This window comes from Branchiostoma lanceolatum, chromosome 3 (assembly GCF_035083965.1).
Source record: "Branchiostoma lanceolatum isolate klBraLanc5 chromosome 3, klBraLanc5.hap2, whole genome shotgun sequence".
NCBI classification, from domain to species: Eukaryota; Metazoa; Chordata; class Leptocardii; order Amphioxiformes; family Branchiostomatidae; genus Branchiostoma; species Branchiostoma lanceolatum.
In genome coordinates, this window is record NC_089724.1 from 25,752,887 (window position 1) to 25,772,241 (window position 19,355).

The 19,355-nt window shown below is 38.5% G+C and overlaps 1 protein-coding gene across 2 annotated transcripts; it reads right to left on the reverse strand.

Moving 5' to 3' along the window:
* Positions 1 to 2,911: 2,911 nt before the first annotated feature.
* LOC136431212 (nucleobindin-2-like) lies at positions 2,912 to 18,001 on the reverse strand. Of its 2 annotated transcripts, none has more exons than XM_066422523.1 (13): positions 17,888 to 18,001; positions 16,634 to 16,766; positions 15,779 to 15,898; positions 15,116 to 15,251; positions 14,185 to 14,300; positions 13,041 to 13,226; positions 11,896 to 11,983; positions 11,552 to 11,610; positions 11,012 to 11,104; positions 10,440 to 10,535; positions 9,104 to 9,253; positions 4,990 to 5,158; positions 2,912 to 4,063 (listed from the first exon to the last, which is right to left on the reverse strand). In XM_066422523.1, exons 1-13 carry the CDS (start codon positions 17,956 to 17,958, stop codon positions 3,945 to 3,947), a joined length of 1,536 nt encoding a protein of 511 aa, XP_066278620.1. In that variant the 5' UTR covers positions 17,959 to 18,001; the 3' UTR covers positions 2,912 to 3,944. The 2 variants fall into 2 exon arrangements, with proteins under 2 accessions (XP_066278620.1, XP_066278619.1); XM_066422522.1 differs by having other exon boundaries at positions 9,083 to 9,253.
* Between the last annotated feature and the right edge of the window lie 1,354 nt (positions 18,002 to 19,355).

Below are 19,355 nucleotides of genomic sequence, written 5' to 3' on the forward strand. Positions count from 1 at the left end.
TCATGCCACAAGTTACATTTGGTAAGCACATTGTCCCTGTACATATACATTCACTGTTTGTGATGTGATTTTGAAAAAATTACTTACTAATTTCCTTTTCTTGTTTTTCAGATGGATGATGGTAGTGGCATGAAGAGAGAGTGTACTGTGGAAGATCTCATTAAGTTAGTAGAGGAGCTCACTCGCATTCACTGATGATGCTGGACAGCAAAGTGCGTAATCCTGCAAAACGTCCTGTCAACCCCCGTCAGCTCAGTGGTAAAGTCCATTTCAAGTAACTTGAACATAGGAAGCGCCACTTTGATTAGAACTTACCATTGGAAGGATAGGGATGTCAAAAGATTTGCCTTGTTGGAGAGTAGGGTGGATGGTTGTGGATGTAACAAAAATAGGTTACCCGTATGGTTGATAAGTCAGAATGAAAGTCATACAATGTGAGGCAACTATCAATAAACATTGCTATGGTTTTTGTCCGTTACAAGCTCCAAGTTGTCACCAAAACTAAAAACAGAGTTTTGACCTCCTTTGCATATATTGTTAAGCAGCTTTGTCTTCTGTGTTCTAAGAGATAGACAGAACAAGGCTTAGAAAGGATGGGACATGTTGAATGTTCCCATAACATTATTGGAAAGTTCCTTCCCAAGCTTGAAGGTCCTGCACAAGGAATGTAGCAAACATTGTACACACAGGTAACTTAACAGGTTTAATCTTTTTACTCCGTGAATAGATTTCTAAGGGAACATTTTGTTGAAAAACTATTTAAAACTGTAGACAGTTCTCCTCCTTGGTATGTTAGAAGCAGCAAGTACACTTGTATGTATAGCAGTACACTGCCGTCAGTTTCCGTTTAAACATTTACAGTACCATAGAAACAATGAGCCATGAAATTAAGGACTGTATTGAGATGATTACATTATCTTTTATGCAGACTAGTTTGATTGCTGTATTGCTAACTCACCAGCAAGTATTTGGAATGCTTGTTTCTCTCGTTGATGTAAAAATGTTCTAAAGAATTAAACAGAAAGAAGTCACTTTATTCGTGTGTTTAAAAGTTATCTTAAGTTGTGAGAAATAATCACACAAATCATTTTCACTGTTTAGTTATTTATTCCATGTGTGCAGCGGTACAATTCAAATGACCTCAGCATTAAAGAACAGAGAACACTACCCCTACATATACAGTGGTCGACAAATCAGTACATATAGTATTTTGCATAATATATATAAACATGTACATCACTACCAACTTATACATCATGACATCTGTCCGTGATTCCTCTACATTGTTACAACCGTGCATCTTGGGCAAGTATCTTTAGAATACATCTAAATTTCTTTGATACATGACTTGAAATCAACAACAGAACTGTCAAATTACTATATGATTATAATAATTACAAGATATAGGAGATTCTTTTTACACAACCAGGTAATCTCACCTGCGGTGAGAAGCAGTACTCCAGTCAGAAGCTCTGAAGAAGGTGTCTGATAGACATTGAAACGTTAGCAGGTGAGATTACCTGGTTGTGTAAAAAGAATCTCCTATATCCATATATGCTACCAACCTGATGAAATTATTTTCGGTACTATAATTTCAGTTGTGTCAATATTGTACTACAGAATTCACGGGCAGGGAGGGGGTAGATGTAGGGGGACGTTTATGATTTTCAGTCTTGAGTGACTACAATATTCAGTCATACTTTTTTGATACAGCCAAATCTGTCTGTATAGTGAACACTCAAGGGACTCAATGCTTCAATCTAAGGGAACCACCACAAAAGTAGTCAAAATGGCAAAGTGTTACTTACCCAGTAGTCCGGTGGTTACTAGTACATGTTTGACTACTATAAATTGGTGCTTACCACTTCTCCTATTAGCTTTTGTCCTTCCCAACTATACATTTAGGAAGACAAGTTTTATAAACAGATGCGAGAGAAAGTAGGCTTATTGAAATATTACACTCATTGGTACATGTTTAATATGTACTTGGAAGGATTCAGATCATGGCACTGACAGTATGTATGACTTTTTCTCTGACTCAACATCATCACCTTTTTTTTCACAGACCACTAACACTAGCAGACACCATTTTGCCCACCTGCATGCCCTTTATACATATTTGAAAGTGCAACGTTCGATTGAATATAACCTGCCACCGCTCAATACCTGCAAATCTAACGTGTTTCCCTGAAGTCATCAGATGAATCCAAACATTGATCATCTGATTTGATGATCACAGAAAAACCAATCAGATATTGAAATTAGACTAATATGATGAAGGATGGAAGCTTGAGAAGCTTTCAAACGGCATCCGCCATTTTTCTTCAGCTCTGCGATGGGTCATCATGTGAACTGGGAGAGGTCACATGACACGAGAGTGGGGGGAGCACGTCGCCGGAACGTATCATTTACGGCAATTAGCCTGCTATTTAAACCTATTACAACTGCCAAATCTCTTTTCTTTGGTCAACGTTGCACCGGAGTTACAGCCGTTGCATAAGATATGTCTTTGGACACAACTTAATGAAGCTATAGGCGAGATATTAACCTTAAATAGGCGAACACGACCTTAAACGCAAGTTCTTGCTTGTGTTCCGGCGACGTGCTGATGGGGGGAGGGGTGGGGGAGGAGATGGGGGGAGGGGTGGGGTAGGAGATGGGGGAGGGGTGGGGTAGGAGATGGGGGAGGGGTGGGGTAGGAGATGGGGGGAGGGGTGGGGTAGGAGATGAGGGAGGGGTGGGGGGAGGGGTGGGATAGGAGATGGGGGGAGGGGTGGGGTAGGAGATGGCAGCAGCAGTGACATTGATATTGACTTTTAAAGAGCAGATGGGAAAATCTTCACCTTGATGTCCCAGACACCGTTGACTATAAATCATTCTTGTGCAAACAATCCTATAACATCCTATTAACTAAATTTTACATACATCTTTAATAAATCTATATAATAAGCATGTAACTCTTCTTATTCCAACTATAACATACACCCTTTTCACCAACTTGACGAAAATGCTGAAATGGCCAGTAGAAAACTAGCAATTGCACATCAATATAGAACAAATCAATAACAAAAACTCTTATATAATCAGACAGTTAATACATGTAGTAAGTGCTCTCCTACAGTTTCTAGGATATATCATTGTAGTATTGGCTATTAACCATAATTTTTATCATCTTTCTCAACCGTTAAAAAAGTTCCTCTGCAGCATTTTGTTACTTTATATTCTTCCTTGATATCAAATGGCTTTAAACCATATTTTCTGTCTGCAGTTTCATTGAAATAGAAAGTTTAGATTTGTTTTATAACAAAAGCAAGCTAAAATTGAAATGAAAAATTGGAGACTCTAAGTTAGCATGTACCAAATTAAGACAACAATGCTCTTCTGATCAGGAAATACAATACGATCGTGCAGAATTAGGCTGATACATGTACATGTACACAGTGCAGCAATATTTCTAAATTTTCTTTTATGTACATGCATTTGAGAAGAGATAAATTGCCCAATTCTTGATTAATACCTTTCTGTTTCACAAAAGATAAGGAAATAATTGAGTAAAAAAAACAAAACAATATGCTTCTTTCCTACCACCTTTTTTGAAGTTATGACATATAAAAATCAAATTTCCTTCGCAAGGGGGACATCCATTCAACAGAATTTGAAGAAACAAAATATGGTGCGGTAAAATATCTCTTATTAAACTCCCATTATATACAACATGTACCTTCTGACAAGGCATGTTGTTCAACAGAATTTTAAGAAAGAAAATATGGTGCGGTAAAAAAATTTCTTAACACCAAACTCCCATTATATACAACATGTACCTTCGAACAGGGCATGTTGTCCTCTCACATCCCATTCCAAAGTATCCAAGGCATATAGTATTTCGTTGATGAAAAATGTATTTTCGTCCCAGTACCAGTCTTATCCAGTGTCTTGCTCAGTGATCATAGTTGTTGTGCCTCCTGTGGCTGTGCATGTTCTTCTCCAGCCTGACCCTCCGGTGGCAGGTTCCCACCTACAGCTACAGCATCTGCTGCCACAGCTACTTCTGGCTCATGCACCTCTGTGGATGGGGGAGGAACGTTACAATAAACTGATAGACAGTATACATCCGAAAATAATTTCATCAGGTTGGTAGAATATAGGGTATAGGAGATTCTTTTTACACAACCAGGTAATCTCACCTGCTAACGTTTGGATGTCTGTTACTATAGACACCTTCTTGAGAGCTTCTGACTGGAGTACTCTGCTTAGTGCTTAGTATGGGACAGTGTTCTTACCGCAAAAGCGCCACCTACATCGGCTACTTATAGCAATGAGAAGCAGTACTCCAGTCAGAAGCTCTGAAGAAGGTGTCTGACAGACACTGAAACGTTAGTAGGTGAGATAACCTGGTAGTGTAAAACAAATCTCCTATACCCTGATAGTATATATATGTTTTGTACTAGTACTGAAATTTTTTATTTGTTAATGGTAACTTCATTCTAGGTACTTCAACAGTCAATCGCTAAAATTTCATAATTGCAAATATTTATTTAGTGAACTAACATTTGAGACAGTGATGTTTGTTCCCACTGTTAAAATCAGATGCCCTTCCCCCCAACCACTAAAATTACCTACCGCAATATTAAATGGATTTACAGTATATGGTATTGTCACAGATGTCCTCTCATGTTCTTGAAGTCTAACACAACAAACTTAAGTCAACATGCATGTACCTTCACATGAAACAGAAGCTTAAAAACATTGGCTTAGTACTGCCATGGCCCCTGGGTCAATCACATAGCTGGCTAATATCACTGGAAGGACCAAATAACTTTTGACTATCTAAAACTGAAACCTTAGCTTGATACCATCATGGGCCAATCACATAGCTGGCTAATATCACTGGAATGGCCAAATATTGTTAACTTCGACTAGTATTTAAAACTGAAACTGTCGCAGATCTCCAGGACCTACAATATCTAAAGAACATGTCTCAGTACTGACCTGCGGGCTGGCCCCCCTCCCCGTCCGATGCGTGTTCTGCCACCTCGGCCGGCGCGGCGTCCTGCCCAGCTGCGGCCTGGTTGGTCTCAGCGACCACGTCGGCCTGATCACCCGGAGCACCGGCCTCAACCGGCTGCTGTTGCTCCTGTTCCTGGCTCATCTGAACCACCTGGAAAATACATGACACGCCTGAAGTTAGAGCACGTGAAGTTTCAGAATTCCAGTGGTGGACTTTTTCAGGAATTGAGAAAGAAGTACTCTCCAAGCAGAGGTTGGTGGGGGAAGATCGTGACCTGTTTATCATAATTATGCCCCGTGTGAGCGACAAAAAACAATCAATCAATCATTCGCAGGCATCAGTGTCTGATGCATAGCGGCTACAGACGTGCATAGGGCTCGCCAGGCTGGTCTGCTCTCGGCGTAGACCCTCCAGTCAGTTCTGGTGACTCCCAGCCCCTGGAGCGTGTTGAAGATCTGGTCTTCCCATCTTCCTCTAGGGCGACCTCTAGGTCGCTTCCAAGACGGGTTTGGTTCCGATGAGATCAGAAAAATCTTAAAGATCTTAAAGATCTTCCCCCACCAACCTCTGGCAAAGGTAGGACAGTAAGAAAGAAGGGACTTAACGTGTAAAAACTACAAAGTTTATCAAGAGGTGCAACTACATTGTACATGTAAGGAAGAGTTTTACTGAGGTTTGAACAAATGCCTTCCCCCTGACATTTATTAAGTGACCTATTTGAACTACAATGTACATGTTTCTTAAAAATAGATGGGGGTGAAGTTTCAAAGTTTGGTAAGGAAACTAATAATACTGAGTGAGCGTGTCAAACTGAAAAGAGGTGACTGAGAAATGGAAACGAAAAGTGAGAAGTAGAAAAAAGAGGATGAAAGAAATGTCTCTCCTCAACATCAAAGAACTGCAAGAAATGATACTGTAAATGCAGAAATGTTCGGGGTGGTTTTATGTTCCTGGTTTTTGTGGCGACCGTTTCACCACGAACTTAAAACCACCGCAAACATTTTTGGCCAATACTGTAGCAGTATGTGACTATAGCGCTGCCGCGAAATTAAAACCACCGCGAACACTACATCTTCCCCTTAGCGTAAAATAAAAACCACACGAACTTGAGACAGCAAACCATCATTCAGATGAATCCCTTCCAAATGCCAATGATCAATTAAGCTCTGCACATGTAAACAATGAAGGCATTCCATTACTAAAACAACTAGAAGAAGAGTACAATGCAATACTACATGTACATGAGAGTGAGTGTCCAAACAGACAGACAGGTAGCAACATGTAGATGACATGAACTGCCACATGAATGAATAGTAACCTACATGTCTGATGTACTTTGAAGTTGTCAAAAGGGGCCCCCCCGGGATATCCTGACCACAAGTTACCAGCATTTTACTACATGTACTTCAAAAAGCCACACAGTTCCATGCACAAGCTATTTTTGGTATAGGCTGAGGGTAGGCAGATTTTGGATGCATGACAGTAGATGATGAGACTACTCTCATCTCCCAAATAAACATACCCCCCGGAATAAACATACCCCCCGGACAAATTTTCAAAATCTAATAAACGTACCCCCCGGAATAAACATACCCCCCGGAAGATTAACCAAATTTACAGATAAACTGTGTCCGAGGGAAAGAAGATGATAAGGTAGCTGTAGGCTCTCTTTATTCATTTATGCCTGTCTGAGGACCATACCAGTTAAGTGTATAAATATTGGACAGAATAACTGCACACATCTTGTTCATCTTCTTGCTTGCCACTTCAAAAAAAATATAGTAGTAATGTTGAAAAATTGGGCATAGGTTCTCCGCTATGAACCCTAACCGGGGGCCAACGGTGCTTTCAAATTCAACAAGTGAAAATATACATGATACATGCATTTTCTACTTGGAACTTGAAGCAAGTGATCAAGAAAAATTGTTGTATATACTTACATATAATCAAAACACAACAAGTAGTCGCCAAACTGCACAGGTCACTTGGATGGGCAACACTTTCAAAGTCTACTCTTTGTTTTTAAACAAATGTATCAACATTTAGAACATGAACAGAAGATTTCAATATCCTGAATATATGGTCATCACAGGTAAGTTATTACTTATTTGTAAAAGCCATACTAGTAGAGAAAAGGAAGAACTATGACATGTATATGATGTAACTTTTTATCTTTCCCTACTTTCCTTTTATCTTATACATATATATTGCATATAGAAATATAGATTTGTAAACATTACGATTTGTAAACATTACATGCCCCAAATTATTGTGCTGTGTCAAGGACATTATCATATTATATCAAGGACAATATTATATAATGTTCTGGTTTTTGTTGTTGCAATCCAAATGATTTAAAATCCACAAATCACCCTTGTATGTAGCAAAAAACATTAATTTTGAGAAACTAAATTGTCAACAAATTTGTGAGAAACCTCAGGCCTTTTCCAATGTTGCCACAAAGCACAAGGTTCTCATGTTACACATGAAAAGTTGAGCTAGACACAGCGGCGCCGCAGACAGAAAGGGGCGGGGCTAACAGAAAGTTTCACCCATATTCCTAGAAAGCTCTGGTATTCTTTCTGTAGAGGGGTGATCTTTTCTAAAGCATTTTTAAGTGATAATAACGGTGACTAGATTGAAATTCAATTTTATATATAGACTTTGATATTAAAATTCTCTTTGTAAAAATGCAAAACACATTTCTGACCAAGGGAAAGGAGTTTTATTTGTACATAAAAAAGAGTTGTTTCCCCTTCTTCGAAGTGAGCTCTTCCATGACAAAACGTTCCCACGGCCAGAGTCACTGACGTCCAATGCGTTACTCACTTTACTAATACTGTGGCGATTCTCCAAGCCCTAAATTTCCATGTTTGTGGTAGGATTGAAATGTTTTGATATATATTGGAAGTAATTACACAGTTTTTTGATGCTAAGTTTTTTTGTGGTGTTGTTTTTATATTTTCATTTTGGGAAGGACTGTATCTCAAGTGAGTAGAGAAATTTACATGCGTCAAACGTACTTGAAACACTCTGCGCCGCTGGCATGTATATTTTTTTCTGATCAGCGTGCTTTAGTTTACGATGTAAACAGAGACTGTCAAAGTTGTCTATACAAAAAGAATTGCATTTCAAAACGTCAGTGTGGCGTCTTATTTTCTCCCAATAACAACGTTGACTTTGTAGTGTCATAGAGATCTACCGATACGTTACGAGTTACGCCGGGATTTCACAAAGGGCGGGTCATAGCGGCAGGGAAATCAACGCCGCTTGGCCGAAAAATAGCGAATTATGAGCAAAAATGCCGGGGAAATATGGGCAGGAAAACCCAAACTTTCAATTTCAATGGGATCCCTGGTTAGCAAAACTCTGATTTTCAAAAAAATAATAAACGTACTGTCCAAAATAAGAACGTACTGGGTGGATTTTGAGGCTGAAAAAAATAAACGTACCGGTACGTTTATTTGGGAGATGAGAGTAGGGGTGTTTCTAGCTCACAAAATCACTCAAGACTAGTGCTTAAAATGGCTTGCTCTAGTCATTTGGGACACTAAGTGAACTAAACACAGTATAGTAGGTGTGCAGAACAAACAAAAGCAACTTCAGTGAAAAAGACATGGGGCTCGGACCTGAACTCCTGAAAGAAGATGAGAAGAAACTACTGAAAAGAGTGCCGAAATCTAGATTTGCTGTCTTCAAATAGTACAAAATTGCAAATTGGTTTACTGTATATGTTAATTGGAAACATGACAATGAACAATTTGAAAGTACAAAAATGTGACTCATGATTTTAAGAATTCAAAGTATCTTTCTTTAGCTTTGCAAAGACTTATTTACATTCAACTCAGTGAACTTGCATTACGTTGAATTAGCAATTGGTATTAAGAATTCAATATATTCCAAAGATGACTTCATTTAATTTTTCTTTTATAAGCAAAATATGCATGTGCAGCAAATTTTCAAACGTCGAGGGAAATTTCTCTTGTTAACCAAAGAGTTGCTTCCAGGTCGCGAACCCCAAAGATAAGACAAAAGAAAGAGGAGAAAGAAGACGGGACAGTTGATGGTTTGGACCTGTTTTTGTTTCATTTTGACCTGCTGAAGTTGCTGTCGTTTCTGCTGGTGCTCAACGCGCTGGCGGGCCAGGTCTACCTCCTTTATGCGAAGCTCTTCGGCTTCCTTCGCAAGCTGCTGCTCAAACTCCTCCAGCTCCTCCTCTGTGAAGAAGTCTGTGTCGTCCAGGGGCTGTTGACATGGACAAGGCACTTGAAACATTGCGTTTGAACATAAAAACATTGCATATTAAACATATGAACCTAAGTTTTGGCTTGGCATTGTTAACGATTTTATATATAGCTTAGTCTCTTGCATTTTTTTCCATATGCGCTTCAGTCTTGTGATGGATTTGGTAATTTTGTTTCTTCTATGTATTTTTACTTCGTATTTTGTGTACGCCTCTATGTGTGTGTTTGACGAGCTTTATGCATGAACGTTTGTATTGAACTTTGAATACTGTTCCCAGGTAACCCTTTGTAATAGCCTTCGGCTAGTTGGGTAGCCCTGGCTGTACTTTTTTTACAGTCGAATAAATCAAATCAAATCAAACATTGTGTTCTTCATAATGTCTTTTCTTTTGAACACGGTGCACCCAACATTTTTCATTCATGAAAACAAAGGCATAACACACATGTACAGATGCTGTGGCCATAGACAAGGCAGTTTATGTTCTTCAAATTATGTCTCTTCTTTTTAACAGGGTGCACCTTTTTCATTCATAAAAACAAGGGCATAACACACAGATGCTATGAGCTTGGACAAGGCACTTTAAAAATCACATGTTCATAATGTCTTTTCTTTTGAACAAAGTGTACATTTTTTTCATTCATAAAAACAAAGGCATAACACACAGATGCTGTGAGTATAGACAAGGCAGTTTAAAAATCGTGTTCTTCATAAATTTCTCTTCTTTTGAACGCTAAACCGGATAGTGAGTGAGTGAGTGTAGTGAACACAGTGCCCCTTTTTTAAATTCAATTCATAAAAGCAAAAGGCATAACACACAGATTCACACCTTCCACTAGTGCAGTTTTCACCATCTATAAAACAGACACAGCCTTTTTTAAAGATGTCATTTTTAGGGATTGTGGTGAAGTGATCTCTTTCAGATAGCTTTTAAGTAACATCGCTTATCTATTTGTATAGCTGCAGTAGATTTAAAGGTCTTGTGGTGGGCTTTTCAAGCCTTTCAGTTACATGTACAACAGGCCTAGCTGGTTTGAGATGATGGTTAGTGTGAAGTGTATCACACCAGAAGACAGTTACATGTTTACCTTTTAATCAAAACATACACAGTTTAAGTCACGAATTTGACCTATTTGTACATTTCATCATCATCTGCAAGTTATCAAGACTGATCATTCATAATACTAACCTCAAAAGTATCCTCTTCTGGCTGCTCAAACTCCTTTCGTTTGGTGGCATCCAAAAATTCGTTGAAGCTCACCATGGAGTCTTTGTTGGCATCCACCTTGTAGAAAATGAAGTCAAAAATCAGTAATAGTTATGTAGATAGAAATCAGAAAAAAAGATACCACATTTCTTAAGTGAACTGATGTTGGTTGATGAGGGAATTGTGATGTTTGTGTAATGTGTGTGTGTGTGTGTGTGCGCGTTCATGCATATGTGTGTGTGTATGTTTATGTGTGAATGTGTTGGAGTGTGTAAAACCTTATAACTGAGACATATCAGAAGCAAAGATGCTTGCAAAAGCTTGTCTTGCAATGTTGTACATTCATAGGACTGACACTTAAAACGGTACTGGCCTCATGCTTGTGACATCAAGACATTAGTATTAATCTTTAAGTTCAAATAACTTTGTGTACATATAACAAATGTAACAGTTGTAACACTCTTGAAGGCCATGGCATGACACAACACATAAAACATTTCCTGAAAAATGCTGAGTAAACTAAAAAAAAATATCCTCAAAAAGGATGAGCCCACCTCCTTTAAGACGTGTCTCCTCATGCGAGCCCTCTCCTCCTCCATCTCACGCAAGTCGTCTTCCTCGTTTCCTTCCTTGTAAACCTTGTCCAGCTGGCGGTGGGCAGAAATGCAGTAATGAGATCAAACCAGGCATGGAGGAATGCAATAATGACACCAAACTTTAAGTAGTTTAACACAGTTTACAATCAATACAAAGAGCAACTGGCAACTAGCTGTACTTTACATAGTAATAGGAAATGAATGCACTTGTTGCCTGCACAGTGCTGAAGGCACAATTACTGTAATTCACTTTATCTTCACGGTAGCAAAATTTCACGATGTAAGGAAAATAAACATTTTCTGAACTTTAATTTCACGGTGGTGACAAGTGATTTACAGACAGGATGAGTGAAGGAATCATTAATGATATCATGTTTTTTTCCACGGTGATGATAAGTTAACGGTACAGACTCTGAGGTAACCGTGAAAACAGTGAACATAAAGTTACAGTGAAAGAAACAAGAATTACAGTACATGTACACAAAATATGCTATATACCTCCTTTGAAAAGAGTGCCTCCAACTCCATTGTATCCAGTAAGCCGTCGCTGTTTGTATCTTCAGAGGAAAAGAAAATGATTGACATGCCTATACCCAGTATTGTGAAGGGGTGGTTTCTTGTTGTCAAGGTCTAAATAGATCAAAGTTATAAATGTTTCACTATGGTATAGACACATGACTGCACATTACCAAGAGATCATTTTAAAAAACTGTTGGACAGCCAAAGTAAAGCAGTACAGATCCCAGGCTTTAGCTATATACATGTATATAGGAATCTGCATGATAATAAGACTTCAGTTAAACAGTGACACAGACACGGACTATGGTTAATAGCCTACTTACCATGCATCCCAAAGAATGCCTTGGGGTTGAAGTCTTGCTTATCAAGGCCATCAGCCTCCCAGACCTCCTCCAGCTGATCTTTGCTGCCCTAAGAACAAACAATGGGCGACAGCAAAATTAGGTACAAAAACGTGCCTATAAACTTGCAAACTGAGAACATGATTTCTGAAGATGATCTAAAAGCATTGGCCTTATTTTGTGATCATGCAACTACAGTTGTACAATAACTTTGCTGTTGTTTGATTTTTTAAATAAGTATCTTATTGCACAGCATTGGATAGTAATATTTTGTAGAGAGAGACTCATATCTTAATTATACAGATATTTTGTACATTGCACATTTTTGTCAAGCCCAATTTTCTAGAAATAAGGAGAACTTGTTCGAAAGTGATTCTATAACATTTTCTTCTCTCAGATGTGTCTAAACTTTTACGTCCCTTGTCGTCGATCGACCAAAAAAGGCTAGGGTCAGCAGGTTTTTGCTTTAAGTCGGTTGGGGGACTGGAAACACAGCATTTCTTCCCAAGGCACCGTGTGGCGCAATTGGTAGGGTGTTTTGCGCAGAACTGAGAGGTCCCGGGTTCAAAACCACTGCTATGCCCCAATGTTGTGCCCTTGGGAAAGGCAATTTACATGACTTTCCTCACTCCACCTAGGTGTGAATGGGTACCTGACTTCGGTTGGGGAAGGTCGTACTGAGGTCACTTGGTGGCGCCGAATGGCAGCCGCCCAGACCCTTGCGACAGTTCCACAAAGTGCAAGTGTGGAGCAAATATATATATATCTGTTGTGTATTATGTGATTGTAAACCCTGCAGCAATTCAGCACTGGCTGCCATTGCACGGGTAATTTCTGACCAATGAACCATTATTATTAATATTATTATTATTATTATTATTATTATTATTATTATTATCATCATTATTATTTTTATTATTATTATTATTGTTATTATTATTATTAATCATTATTATCATTATCATTTATTAATTGTTATTATTATTATTATTATCATTATCATTATTATTATTAATTATTATCATCATCATCATCATCATTATCATCATCATTATTATTATCATTATTATTATTATTGATTACTTATCATCATCATCATCATCATCTTTATAAGGCCTAAGACTTACAGGATGGTTCATCTTGGGATGGTCCTTGTGTTTGCGCTGCATCTCCTCGTACCGCTCCTGCTCCTTCTTCCTCTCCTCCTCATTCAGCTGGTTCAGTTTCTCGCGCCGCTGGTGTTCCTTCACCATCTCGTACCTCTTGAACTCCAGGTGCCTCTTCTGGTCGTAGTTTTCCAGGTCCTGGACGACCTGCAATATTCAGCAGAACAAGAACTTTTCAGGATGCGTTTTGAGAGAGATTTTAATCATGTAGTTCTGACAAAACCGTTTAAGGAAATCGAAGCAAGATTAGGGCCCAAAAATCGGATTTTGAAAGTCAATTTATTTAGTCATTTCTATACATGATTAGTTCAAACAACACTATCACAATGTATAGCGACGGCCATCATGCAAAAATATGACGTCGTTGTGATGTGAGAACTCACTGAAAATCGTTGCCAGGGTTTTTGTAGGCTCGCGAACCTAAGGGAATCATCGTACGGCACGTTTTTGCGTGGTTTTAATATGTTCGAAGTATGAAGTTATTACGCAAACGTGCTGCATAGTATTGGTGAATGTTACTACCTTAAAGATTTCAGCATCTTTTTATTTCCATATTTTGGGCCCTGATATTGCTTTGGTTGCCTTTAACATCTAACTAACATAATTCCACCAGGTTACCTATACCTAATTCCGCTACCATTAAAAGATACATCCAAACATATCTCCAGCCCAACATCCCCCAGTATAATGCACTGTATATCTAAACCCTGCAAAGCTGGGGGTGCTGCATTAGAGATCTCTCAAAACCCACTGTTTTTCAAAGTGGCAGATTTATGTAACCTGGCAGATAAATGCTAATGGAGGTTATATATCTTTTTTAAACAAATGCAAGAAAAAGAAATTTATTTTCAGTTGTTTTTGAGTGATTTTCTTTTTACTGTGGAAAACCTCTTGAAAGGCCCTTTTTATATTTTCTGGTCAGATATTTCTAGCCTGGAGTCCAGCCTTATGAGCTTTCCGTTTGCTACCCAATCTCCGCTCCTCGCCATTATTGGCTAATAAGGCTGGACTCTAGGCTAGATATTTCACATCATGAATGATTTTTACATTAGTACATTTGTGGCATCTAAAAGAAGTCAAGGCTGTTAGGAACAGCCCTACGTACCGCCTGGATGAGCTTGTTTAGATCCTCCTCCTCGAAGGACCGTGGGTTGCTATGGTCGACATGGTTGAACTCCTCGTACATCTTCCTCACATCCCTCAAGTCACCCTGGTGCAATCCTGTCCAAGTCAGTTGTAGAATACATTTCAAGAAAGCAGTACCTATCAAGCCACTTTTAGAAAAAAGTTGTTTTAACACATAATGCTTTCCAGTTAAACAGACATTTTCTAAATAGAAACTAAGCTTTAGCATTAGGAAAATGTCCTTAAGTGTGCCATTGCTGAAAGCCTGAAACAAACACGATTTAATACATTGTATTTAAAATATCTGTAAGACACTAGAATTTGAAGAATGCTATCCTGCATTTGAGTATGCCTTACAAATAAAATACATACACTGCCACGTCTATTTTGCAAAAGCAATAGTACCAGCCCTTTTAAGACCTAATTAGTATAATTATATGAGATTGCAGTACTGAAAGGTATTCTCCAAGCAGAGGTTTTGATAGGGCCAGGGAAGCGTTAGAAATAAAAATCATGGCCATTCCTAGCCCCCTCCACCACACTGTAGTTAAGAGTAGAGTAGAGTAGATCCTTTCAGCCAGGTAGGAAGGTCATGTTCCAATTTAGGCCGCTCATCCCTTTACTGGATCACTAGGCTTGTGAGGGCAGACTACTGGGCGATGTTCCATGTGTTTAGAAGTCTGTTTTTGAAAGTGTTCACTGTTAGAGTAGAGTAGAGTAGAGTAGAGTCTACAGTCAGGTAGGATGCATATACACCAAGTTTAGACCGCTCCCTTGTACAACTTCTTTAGCCGACTGACACCTAGGGTAAGCTTTTTGGTCAAAGAACTTCTGAATGAGAGAGAATATCATACAAGAGCTGACAACACAACCATTTCTTTATTTTCACCATGCCCAGTGTTCCAACCTACCATTTCTGCCATTCTGCATGTCCATGCGCACACGCTGCAGTTTGCGGAGCCTGGTCACCTCCGTTCTCTTCAGTTCGTCCAGCTGGGACCGGACGTTGTGCGCCACAAGGTTCAGCTCAGCGGACAGTTTCCCAGACTGGAGAATAAGGATGCAGAAATGTCTTAATACATGTACAGTCAAATCTGAACAAATTACCATCTTAACATAATTGGGACCACCTGGCCATTGTGATCACTTTTTGGTGGTCCCTTAATTTTTCCCGCAGACACATGCATTAAAATCCATGCATGTTTAGTGACCAACTATCCAAGAAGACCAGATTGAATTAGTCCTCTGAGTGACTTCTGCAGAAAACTTCTACAAAAAACTTCATGCTTTCTTGAGTTATAGAGAGAATATAGTGACCAATCCATGGCTCAGTGTTTTTTCAGGTAATTTTCAATATCAATATATAGTGCTGATGTTATTGATGCACATTACATTGGATGACAAAATTATATCATCATATTCTACAACCCATGCGCCTGGTTTATTTTGAAGTTGTAATTAACCTTCTCCCTGCTGCCTAACTCTAAACAAAAGGGAATTGGGTGCCAAACGGCTCCTTCAAAGTGCTAAAGGTTAAGACATGCTCAGTATGTCAGGGTTTATCATGATCTTACCTTGATGTCTTCAATGTCAGCCTCTTGAAGCTTTTTCTTAAACTCCGGGTCAGTTTCCAGTACTCTGACCACTTCCTGTAGGTAGCTGTCATAATGTAGCCCAGTGTCCTGGGACTCTTCCTGTTAGGAAAGGTACAACATTGATAAAACATTGGTTTAAAAAAAAAGTACACCGACCCTCCCTGACAAGTCAGTAGATTTATGGAGTACTTGCCTCCAAATCTCTTTCCTAACATATGCCATACAATTTGCTATGAATGAATGTCTGGTTAATTAAACAAGGTAGATTAAAATTACATCAGAATTTGAAATAAATTGATGTACATGTACTTCGTTTCTGACCTATTTGACACCAGGGCTCAAAATACTGGGTGCATATACACCATTGTGCACCAAAAATTGGAGCTGTGCACCTAAATTTTGACTGTGGGTGCACCAAGATTTTGTAGGGTACTTAGTAGAGGTAATAGATTATTGTACACAACTTGACAAGTATACAGAACTTTCTTGAAATTTAATTTTCAGACAAAACAATATAAACTTTGTTGTGATTTGTTTGATGTGTAATTTTTTAATGAGCTGTAGAATTTCAGATTGGAGATCTTAAGAGAGACAGTAGGATTTGTAAATATGTTTTGCTGACATTTTAATTTATTTATGTTGTGCACCTGTTAAGTTCTTTCTGTGCACCTAATATAATTTTTAGGTTATGTGCACCAGTGCACCTATTCCCAGAAATGAATTTTAATCCCTGGACACTGATTGTTGACACAAATAGAATAGTGTCAACACTGTGCCACCAAGTTGTTTCTGTGAAATCACAACTGTTTCCTAGAAGATCTATTTGACCTTTACCTTATTTGTTTCTGCCTCTGCCTCTTCCTCCTCGACCTTCTGCTTCTTGGGGTCTACCGGTGCAAGCATGGCATTGTGGGATACCATCACCACCAGGGCTGCCAGCAGCAGACATCGTCTGATTGTCCACATCCTGAACAATCACGCAAACAATTGAGTGGCTTTGATCAACTGTGTTTTTGCATGACTGTATGATTTGTCATGTAAAACCGTTTTTTCTAGTTATTGTAAATAAGTACTGGTAATAGTTCTGCTAGTTCATTTTAGTGACGCTGAAGAAGAGTGATGGATGTCACTCGAAAAGTCCCGAAATAAATCTCTGAATTCTTATCCAGTAGTAGAGTTTGAATTCTCTTTACATATTGTTTACATGGATGTCTAACCTTCACAAACACATCTGTGTTTATATTCATCGGCTTTCGCTAATCTAGACGTACAAATTGTAAGCCGCAGACCACCTGAAAATTACACATTATAAGTATCTAAAACTTACATAAAACTACTCACTGAACCTGTAGTTATTCTAATATTCTCTACGGTACAGTACAAAGCCATAGTATTATGATAATAGCTTTCTTATATCTCCCTGTTAAGTTATAGTATTTATCATACCATGGAGCTTGTGATTTATGATTTAAGTTTCCGTGATAAATCAAACTGATAAAGCATTAACGACCAGATTTGTGTAATGTCTGTAATTATTTACCGGCTATCTGCCAATATAGATATTTCAAAACCATTTTATTAAAACTAAGCTGAAAAATGTCTAGTATACCCATTTTAAAACAATATTCAAACTCAATGGTTTGATTACGAATTCGGCGACGTGTACATCTCCTATTCGCCAGATCACGCCCACACCCAATCCAAAAATCCGTGTTAGCATGTTGATTAATTCGTTACTTAGTAGTCCAGACCATGAATGATAATTACATTGAACTGATTTCAAAACTGAATAATCAATCAGTGTTCACACTTAAAGTAAAGATTATGAAAACCCTTTAGAACCCAGATCAAAATTAATCTATGGATACGTATTTGACGTCCATATGGCTTCTAAGAACGCGACGTTTTAATTTTTAAAGGAAAAATAATGTCGCTGTGCCTTGGATCCTGTTCTGATTCGTACCTTCGTGAATATACATTCTAAGGAGAAAACGATTAAATTCTTAATCGAATATTTAGATAATGAATGTGTTTATCGTTGAATGTAAGAATCTCGGTTAAGAAGCGTTTGAAGACGGCAGTACTCACCTGCTATTGAGAAGGAAACGCAGCGATGTTGTCTTCTCTTCTTCCTGTATGTGAAATGAACACGTCGGCATCCAGGGCAAAGGTCAACATCTGGGCCAATCTCGCCCCACTTTGTTATCCCCTTGCTGATTGGCTCAAGGGAACAAAATTGGCCAATCAACTTCTTTTTAAGATAATTATATGCAAATAGGCAAGATGGCGGCTCCCTATGCAGGTAAGCGATTGATTTCTTCGAATATTGCCGATAATTACCTATTAGATAGCCACAGTGCATTTGTTTTGCTGATGTTTGAACAAGTAGCATATCTGGAAGACATTTTTCTTTCAGATTGTTTATCCTGTTGTGAAAATATCGCTTAATTTGGCTCAGAATATCAGCCGGTAAAAGTTCCTATCGCTCCCTGAAAAAATATTCTCTTCCAATTTTTTTGCAAGGGAAAAATTATGCAATTTTAAAACGTCGACACTCTAAAAGTCATCACTTCCGTCAGTGGGAGAAACTGCAGACGTTTCCGTTTTATTTCCCTAGTGGATATATTAAATCCCTTGATAGTTTTGGTCTGTCGATGATAATTTGGAGCTGATCGTAACCAGGTCAGATTGTGAAAGTTTTGACAAGCCCGTGATGTCATTTTCAAAGTGGCGTGACTTCCGTAAAGGGTCTGAATTAAGTAAGATTCGCTTTCATGACTCAAACTTTTTCTAGAAGATCAGAAATTCTGATTATCACACCGCAAAACCTGGAGAATATTTCAACTTTTCACGTTCATGCTACTTAGGATTTCGGGAATGTACCCCACACCCAAATTATAACGTTCCACTACATATGGCTTCTAAACTAAGAATCCAACAAAAGGTTTATCTCTGTCGAGATTCCTTTGTTTACATTGTGTGATAAGTTGAAGTGATGTGCTTGAGCATCTCCCCGCTGAGTTTGGAAACCTGATCATGTACTAGTACTTTGTGTACCCCGTGCATACAGATTGTATTACGGGCCATACTGACAGCAATATTAGGGACCAAAAAATGGAAATTAAAAAAAAATGCTGAAATCTTTATTGTAGTGACATTTACTAACACTGTCTAGCACATTTGTGTAATAATTTTATACTTTGAGCATTTTGAAACCGTGCAAAAACATGCCATACGATGATCCCCATAGTTTCGCGAGCCTACAAAAACCCCGGGAAAGATTTTCAGTGAGTTCTCACATTACAACAAAGTCATATTTTTGCATGATGGACGTCGCTATACATTGTGATAGTGTTGTTTGAACTAAGCATGTATAGAAATGACTGAATGTATTGACTTTCAAAATCCGATTTTCGGCCCCTAATATTGCTTGGGATGCCTTTAGACAATTTGTGTTTTTCCAGGAAGTGAATGGAAAGAGTTCCAGGAAATAGTATATGAATTAATAAAATGGGTCAGTTGAAAATTAGACTGAAGTGGAGACTCGGGAGTTGTA

Coding starts and splice junctions, on each gene's coding strand:
- LOC136431212 (XM_066422522.1), bottom strand. CDS start 17,958: ATGCCGACGTGTTCATTTCACATACAGGAAGAAGAGAAGACAACATCG. Junction 10,536..11,011: donor GGAGACACGTCTTAAAGGAG/GTGGGCTCATCC, acceptor ATTTTCTACAAG/GTGGATGCCAACAAAGACTC. Junction 4,064..4,989: donor GGAGGGGGGCCAGCCCGCAG/GTCAGTACTGAG, acceptor CCCCATCCACAG/AGGTGCATGAGCCAGAAGTA.